General features: G+C 49.5%; 1 protein-coding gene across 1 annotated transcript in view; it reads left to right on the top strand.

The window, feature by feature from the left end:
• Nucleotides 1-1,817: 1,817 nt before the first annotated feature.
• Runx1 (RUNX family transcription factor 1) overlaps nucleotides 1,818-8,721 on the top strand; it is a 220,564-nt gene continuing 213,660 nt past the window's right edge. Inside the window, exons 1-2 of the mRNA XM_021725306.3 lie at nucleotides 1,818-1,932; nucleotides 2,142-2,253. Of these exons, the coding sequence (XP_021580981.2) occupies nucleotides 2,196-2,253 (58 nt within the window). The 5' untranslated portion in view covers nucleotides 1,818-1,932; nucleotides 2,142-2,195. The remainder of the gene's footprint in view (nucleotides 1,933-2,141; nucleotides 2,254-8,721) is intronic.

Raw genomic sequence — 8,721 nt, 5'->3', positions numbered from 1 at the left:
GACTTTGGGATGGCCTCAGCTCCCGGAAGCCCTCCACCCTCAGTGGAGAAGGGAGAACAGAACCCAGTCGGGCCTTGACTCAGACTTGACATTTTAGGGACTCTAACAGCACAGGAACATGAGTGGATCTTGCCAACCGTGGACTTGCTTTCAGAAGCACTGCGTTCAGGTATCAATGAGCTTCCTAACAGAAATCCAAGCATGACATTCTATTAAATGTGACAAAGTGTGACATTTGTCGAGCTGACTTCTCAGCAGTCTGAGAGAAAGCAGCCTCTAGAGTTTCAATTCCTGCTTGGGTCAAAACAGGAGTAAGTAAAACTTATGTCTGCTCCTTTTGAAAGAACTGTGCCATCAAAGGTGACATCGCAGTGGGTCTCTGTGCGCACAGCAAACTGCGCCAGGATGAGCCGAGGGATCGTGTGGGGGTTCGGAGTTTTCAGAACACCTTTGCTGGTGGTTCCTGGGAAGCCAAGCTGGATCCGTCTCATCTCACCGTTTGTATCAAGTGTGTGTCAAGCCTTGACTTCTGCAGAGTCGAGGGTGGATGCAGATCAGACTGAAAAGAAGAAATTAATTATGAAAGGAAAGTCGCTCTTCCTCCTGGAACTACAAAGAGAATGAGCTTTGTTTGTCAGCAGGTAAAACCAAGGGGTAGAAAAGGCACATAAATATATGTGAGCAGAATGGGTCACTCACACCAGGATTGTCCTATTTTTTAGCTCCTCCAAACCAGCCTGGCTTCCTAAGGCAGAAGATGAACTGTGTGATGTTCCCTGGGCAGCCCCATGAGGAGGGGCAGTCTCAAGGGGCTCAAAGTGGAGTGGAAGCTGCAGGTGCAAATTGGCCTTTTGATCTGAGCTGAACTTGAACAATGAGCAAGGTCTGCCATCGTCAGACCTCCATGGGGGAAAACAGGAGTAAGTAAAACAGTTACAGAAGAGCCACTGTTTCATCCCGGAATGCAGACATTCTTTCTTTGTTTTCCTGTAGCTTCCTACTTGGTGTGTGAATGTGGGTGTAGATGTGGCTGCTAAGAGCTGCGATGATGATTTTATCTCTTCACTTGAAGAAATGCGGGAGTAAAACCACATGATGTTGTTGTTGTTGTTCTGCGGTGTTGAGGATTGAACCCAGGGACTCTTGCATGCTAGGCAAGCACTCTACCACTGAGCTACAGCCCCAGCCCCAAACCACATAATTTGGGTTTTATTAAAATCATCTTTTCATTTCAAAATTAAAATGCTTTCCTTTTTTCAGGCTTTAAAGTAGCAGTAAGTTGCTAGCCCCTTTTAGGGGGTCAGACTCTCACCAAAACATTTCCTTTTATTTACTTTTCCCTTTTATAGTTTCACTTATGCCATTATAGTCTTTACCAAGGACTGAACTCTCCCGGAGCTAATGCCCAGCATTTCAGATGATGGCAGCCACATCCTGTCTAAGCAGCAGCTTGATGCCAGCATTGAATTACTATTGAATAAGCAGCAATGAAATCTTTATCAAAATAATCAGTTGTTCCAAAAACCACAAATAAGAACAACAGGAGCCGAGCTATACTAAATCAGCAAAGAGCATGGAGATATAATAAGAGACTGAGTCACTTTTTTACATTCCCTCTCTTGCAAACTGCACTCTTACCCGGCCTGGGGGAGGGCAGGTGGAGAGAAGGAGGGACATTGCTCAGAAAGTTAAAAAAAAAAAAAATTGACATCACTTAAGTCACATGATTGGCAAGAACCAATTAACATGAGCTGTGGAAAGGGGAACAGTTAAATTTGTAATTTGGGTTGTGTGAAAACTTCTTTGGGCCTCATAAACAACCACAGAACCACAAGTTGGGTAGGCTGGCAGTGTCAGAAGTCTGAGCCCGGCATAGTGGTCAGCAGGCAGGACGAATCACACTGAATGCAAACCACAGGGTTTCGCAGAGTGGTGAGCATCCTCAACCCACAGCCAAAGCGGCGCTTTTTTTTTTCCCCCTTCTTAATCTTTAACAATTTGAATATTTGTTTTCTCGAAGGTACATTTTTCACAGGGCTTGGGGAGTCCCAGTGGTGTGGAGGGGGAGGAACGAGAGATGCCAGGAGCCATGGGGAGAGGTGAGGTTGAAACAGTGACCTTTCTTGGTTTTCGCTCTTAAGGTAAATCATTGAATCCCCCGCCTTCAGAAGAGGGTACATTTTCAGAAGGAAGCGATGGCTTCAGACAGCATATTTGAGTCATTTCCTTCGTACCCACAGTGCTTCATGAGAGGTGAGTACCCGCTGGTCTTTTAATATCCACTTTTGCTCAGCTCTGCGTGTAAGGAAATGGCAGCCTGTTGGACCTCGGTGCAGATGCACCTCGGAGCCGGCCGTTCTCTGCCGGTGGGGTGGGAGGAATTCAGACCGAGGCGTGTGATTACCAGGCTATTGGATTACTTATTCACCAGAAGGCAGCTCTTCAGAAATGTCGGAAGAAATGCTTAGTTAAGCTGTTGAAGTGTTCGGTCGGTGCGTGAGAGCTGTCAAGTGTGGGGAAGTTGTGATGTTCTTGCTTAAAGTCCTAGAGATTAGGAGGCTTGATGAAGCTCCCTGGCTTTTGGTGGCGGTTCCCATGTGGGGTGGAATGAGTCTGTCTGAGTTATGCTTAACTCAGCTTGCTGTGTGGCCCAGGCTGCAGCCTGCCCCGGGGCTCAGCAGGCACGTGGACTGAGCCGGCTGGGAGGGCTGGAGCCAGTGTGGGCTGGAGGAGGCTGACGGATGCGCCTTCAACCACGGCCATTGTGGCAGCTCTGCTGTCCCCAAAAAGCAGAGCCCAGGAACCTCCGGGCTGATGTGCTTAGGTTAAACCATCAGGTTGGGGTTATGCTGTGTTTTCCCTTGTAGCCTCATTGCAAAGAGGCAACCGGTGTCTTTCAAGAGAGGAAGAAGGCAAGTTGTCGCCTGTGAGGTCTCTGTCAAAGAGAGCAATGAGGACGTCTCCTAAGTCAAGCATTCTCGCAGCTAAAATCGTTAGACTGCATGCTCACAGAGACGCTCAGCTAGTGTGCAAAACCTGTCTGCATTTTTTGCACCCAGTGTCGTAAAGTATGCAAAGCTGGGGTTGAGCCATGAGTGGCTGTGTGTGTGTGTATGTGTGTACTGTGTATCTTTCGTGGTAAAAGAAGGCTATGCTTAGACAAAAATAATGCCGTAAAAATGTCATGAAGGCTTCACAGTGTGTCAAGGCACACACTTTGACCGATGTTCAGTGTGGCTTGATGGTTTGGCAGAGCCCCGGTGGAGTGGGATGGGATTGGGGGAATAATTAATTTTCTGGCTACAAACTCTCAAGCACACCCAAACAGTATCTGTGACTCATTATTTATTCATACAGTCAAGTGTGCAGGGGAATGCAGAGGGTTTGCCAGCCACTGTGTCACCACAAATGCCATTGTAAATGCCACAGAGCTTCTGTGCTTCCGGGTCCCTGAAATTTAAAAACTTGGCAGAGCTGTGCATGTGCGCGTGCGCGTCCACAGCGTGTTCCTGTGAGTGTGCGCGCAGCGGGGTGATGGGGAGGATGGAGGGAGAAGGGAGGAAAGCAAGTCATTAACTGATTCCAACCTTCAAATTAAAGGGTTTTCAAGTGCTCCTTTCCTGGCAGCTGAGGAAATGCAGTGAAGTTGAATCATGCGGACGCGAGTGAGTCACACGCCTTGCAGAGTCGTGCTGCGGGCACAGCAGACACGGGGCCCGGGCGCAAGGCTGCGACCTGCCCCCTCGCTGCATTTCCTCTGGGCTGCTCACAGGCAAAGGAAGCAATATTTGTAGAATAACAGAAAAGAGATCTTCCTGCGTTTACTCCGCTTTCAGTACCCCCCTCCAAACGTTGATTGTTTCCTATTTTATCAACTCAGGAAAGCAGATTCAGGAAATTTTTGAACATTCCCTTGGGCGGTAAGGTTGGCTGTCAGCCTGTAGTGCTGGCTCTTAGAGCTGTTCTTACTGTCCCAACAGCAAAGATAATTAGGGGACATGGTGACCTTTGCAGACACCAGGAAATAGGAGGAGCCGAGTCCCAGCGGAGCCCCAGGACTGCTGTGCCCCTGGAGAGTCATCCCAACTACCCCAGTTGAGGAACAAGGGCCAGCCAGCTTGCAAAGGGCCACCCCCCACCGTGCAGGGCTCAGAAGGGCTCCTCTGTGAAGGTCTTTGTCCCTGGCTAAAAGAACCTGGGGTTGGAATCTCTAACCTGATAATATAATACGGAGATTTAATGTCTGTGGGTCCAGTGAAATGGTGGCTGCTTCCTGGTTCATTTCATCTCAATGATCCATCAATATGAGGGTGTCCATTGTCCAGATTCACTGTCCACACCACTCACCGAGGCACAGAGGTGGCAAAGTTCACTTTCTTCTTTCTTTCCTTTTTTTTTTTTTTTTTTTGGTAGTGTTTAGAAACCACCTTAGTCTCGGATGCTACAAGTCACCCTCTTCCCTCTAGTGAATTGTTCTCCCCCACAGTTCTCCCTGTTCCCACAGCCTGGCCACTGGCAGTGCCCCATGCGGTCACTTCTCCTCCTGTAATTTATAGCCTGTGTTCCCTCCCAGCGGCAACTGAGAGCCGGCCCAGCGTCTTGTTTTCTTCCTGGGATGGTCCTTTATCAGTCCCCGCAATTCTCACAGGAGGAAACTCGTAACTCATTTTTAGCCAGATACCCGTGTGGAAATGGGGGGAAAGAGAGATGTGGGACCCAGCAAACCATTGTTCCCTTCCCCGTGAGAGCCAGGCCAGCGTCGGAGACACTGGCACGCGAAATGAGTGTGGTCTACCACAGAGAGTGCAGCTCTTCTCTATCATACCACACCAGGTTCTCGCTTGGTTTGCTTAGGCCAGAAGATAAGATGCTATGGAGATTCCCTGGCGTGGTCACGTGTGGTCTGTAACATAAAATTCCTGCAGAACCCCAACTCGGATCCCCTAGAAAGGGGTGATGTATGGGCCCAAAGGTCTGCGGTAGGTGTGGAGAGGAAAAGCCCCAGCACAGACATATTTTTGCAAGATGCCTCAGGTACCCTGGTTCTTAGAAGTGGCTTAGTGGTCTATGCAAAGTCTGAATGCCGAGGTGCCTCTGAGTTCCTAGAACCACAGGTAGAAATCTCAGCAACACTGCTTGTCGCTTGCTTCTGGGTGACTCCAGTCTTCTGGGGCCTTGCAGAGGGGACTGTAGAATATGAGATCTAGCGTGTGCAGCCCGCCGCTTCATGGGCACCAGTTTGCCACTGTTTTAAAAAGTGTCTATCTATCCAAACACTTCTCCTGGCCCAACTGAAGACTGTAAAAAGCCACGGGTTAAACCGGCCACGGCATCGGCCACCGTGGGAAATCTGTGTTGGTCCGTTCAGGCTGCCAGATCAAAACACCACAGACTCAGTGGTGTGAATGACAGAAATGTGTCCCTCAGGGTTCTGGAGGCCAGAAATCTGAGGTGAAGGTGTCGTCGGCAGGGTTGGTTTCTCCTGAGGTCTCTCTCCTTGGCTTGTGGGTAGCGGTCTCCTCCCTGTCCGCCAATGGCTGTCCCTGGGTATGTCTGTGTCCTCGTCTCCTCCTAAAGGGACATCAGGAACGTTGGATTCAGGCCTACACCAATACCTTGGAGTACCTAAAGGACCAAATAGTCACCTTCTGAGGACCTGGGGATTGGGACTTCAACCTGTGAATGCCGGGTAGGGGGATCGGGATGCACCCTAGTCCCTCGTGGTGTGTCTCAGGAAGTCCCACGCTCCTGACCTGTGGACTCTGTGGTACCAGGCTCCTGGCTGCTCTCCAGGCTGTTGATGAATCAGGCCTCCTGAGAGAGAGTTTCAGATCTAAAACTGCCCAGGCATTTTGAAACTATCTTTTTTTAATGTGAAAAAAAAATAATACTATCTAAATATCATACTTGTACCATTTGCTATTTAATTTATTTGCACACTGAGAAAATTTCGAGAACAACAAAATGGCAATTTGGAGATGCTTCAGATTTGTCTTGTTTTGGGAGCAGAGCATTAGACCCAGGGGTCCTCAACCACGGAGCCACATGCCCAGCCCATTTTGTTTTTATTTTGAGACAGGGTCTTGTTAAGTGAGATGCTTACGTTTTAAAAGGGCAGAAACCTGCAGCAGGGAGATTTTTCTATCCCATGGACATAGGTGTGGAAGGTGTGCTTAAAAGTGATGTAGCCCCCGACAGGGACAGCAAGGCCGGCCTCGTGCTGGGTCAGAGGAGGACTTATAGCCCCTGCACACACACAGGCCTTCATAGAGAGATGGGGCCTGGCTGGGTGTTTAAGAGCAGTCCCTATTAGAAGGGCACAGACAGCGAGTGTGAAAGTGGAGCATGTTCGGGGACACCGTGGGGCCCATTCCTTCTTGTCTCTTCTGGATTTGGTCAAATAGCGTACAGAGCTTCTCCATTGAGCCTCGGTTTCCTCATCTGCAAATTGAGGACAGTTGCAGTGCCCATCAACAAAAAGCAGCGCTGCAGACTCCATTAAATAACCCTGTGGCAAGTGGGTGGCCCAGTCCCGCCGAGCAGGCAGTTAGGAGTTAACGATGGCTACTTACCGAAGCTACTCAGTTCCCTAAAATGGCCCTTACTTGGTCAACTTCTGTCTGCTCTAGGAGAAAACACCCCCCGCAGGACTTGGCAGAGAAGATGGGGAGGGTAGAGCAGGGAAAGGGTAGTCTAGGCTGGGGGTCCAGCCTTGGCCCAGGAGGAACTACAGGACCCCATATGGGGCATGGGAGGCCGTGAGCTCACGGGCCCATCTGATGGTCTGATGACCCTTCGGGATCAGCGGCCACAAAGAGGCCAGAAAAAGAGCAAGAGCCCTTGGTGGGATTCCACTCCGCAGGGGGAGCTCTTAAAGACGGAGGCTAATTGGGACACCGTGCAACACCATCTTGGGTCTGAACACACAGGAACAGTAGAGGTGGTTCCCCTAGCTGGGAGTTCTGGGTAGCTTTGTTTTCTGGAAGGTTCTGCTGAAGGAAACAACCATTTGCCTGTTGAGCCTCGTGCAGTTTCTCCAGGGCTCTGAAACTGGCCATTTCCTCCCTTCTCGGCGACATTTGTCTTCGTGCCCTTTGTCAAAGCTCAGAGACAAAGCAGCTTTGGCTTCGGGTCTGGTTGGGGGCGGGCGGGGGGGGGGGCCCACACAGGAAACTCAGTGCACATTTTCAGTTTCTCAGGTAACTTCCCAGTGACCTAGATGAGTCAATAAACGTCTTTGTCTCGTTTGAGTTCTGCAAAAGGGGCTAATAGTGTTCTCAGCCAGCTTGCCTCAGAGTCACCAAGTTCCTGTTCAAAATCTTTGACTCCCTTGATCATAAAACACATCACCAATCTTTTTAGTTTAACACCACGAAGCGATTTTTATTTCTTCTTCTTTTTTTTTTTTTTTTTTTTTTTTGGTTAGGAAAACTTATCCTGCCCTTTTTGCACATGGAAGTCAGATTCCAACATTCACTATTTTTTTCCCCCCCAAATTTTATTCTTTAGAGAAATCTGCAGAAGCAGTTCTGGTGCCCAAATAGACACTGAAATCTGCAAACACTTTCCCTGGTGCCACCAATCCCTTTCTTTCTTTTCTTTTTTCTTTTTTTTTTGGCTACATATGATAAGCATCAATTCAAACCAAGGTTATGTGTTTTCTGGACCTTTCCCCCAACCTCCTGCAGAGAAACTTAACTGTGGTGCCCTTCTGTGGTGGAAAGGGGGCATTTCCTCTGAGACCTTTGCAGACCAGGGACAAGATCAGGATGCGGTAAGAAGATGGGGGGCTCGTGATCACAAAACAGGGTTCAAAACCTCAGGTCCCCTTGACCTCTGGCATGAGCTCACACACACCCAGATGTGGCCCAGGCTCCACTCTGTTGGACAGACCTACTCTCATCCTCTCTTGGCTTCCTGGATCTTTCTCTCTCCCCTCCCTTTCTCCTTCGTCTCTGTTCTCCGGATCACATCGGATGATACGGGAGGAACTAAGATGGAGAAATCAGTGAGTCCTGTGTTTGAAACCTCACAGAATGATGCACTTTATTACCACAACAGAAAGAGAGTGAAGCTCTTGCTTGGGTTTATCTGTGACAACTGTGTTCACCGACACATAAAGGAGAAGCTGGCCACAGTGGCTCTGGCAGGTGGTGCTGGTCTGTGTGTCGAGAGATGGTCATCGGCCAGCAACCCAGAGCTGATACAGAGGAATGCAGGATGCCTCTGCGTTTTGGCTCCACCATTTGAACCAGGGCAAGATGGCCCCTCACAAGATCTGTCCAGGAGGGAAGGAGCGGGGAGACCTCTAGCTCTTCTCCTTGTGGGGCCTGGTCTTTTCATTCAGGAAAGGAAGCCTCCATATCATGAAGGCAAGAAGTGTGTCACAAGCCTCTGGCTGGAAATGGCCTAGGACAGTGGAATTGTCACTTTCTGCCCACAGAGTGGAGAAGAGCTGAGAGGTAGGAGGACGGGATTGGAACTGAGGGAGGCTGTTGAGCATCCACTGTACCCGGCACCCGAGACCCTTGGTGTGCGGGCTGTTCCTTCCCGTTACGTCTTGGAGGTTTGTTGTCCGTCCAGGGGAGTGCTGGAAACACAGCCAGCCCCGTGTCTCCAGGGCTTCCTCATCCACAGATTCCACAAACTGCAGGTGGAAGATATTCAGGGAAGGACACTGTGTCTGCCCTGAACATGGATCCACTTTCCCTTTCCATTGGT

The sequence above is a fragment of the Ictidomys tridecemlineatus genome, chromosome 3 (genome assembly GCF_052094955.1).
Source record: "Ictidomys tridecemlineatus isolate mIctTri1 chromosome 3, mIctTri1.hap1, whole genome shotgun sequence".
Taxonomy (NCBI): Eukaryota; Metazoa; Chordata; class Mammalia; order Rodentia; family Sciuridae; genus Ictidomys; species Ictidomys tridecemlineatus.
The sequence above is the reverse complement of the archived record's forward strand: the minus strand, read 5'-3'. Positions and strand labels throughout refer to the sequence as shown.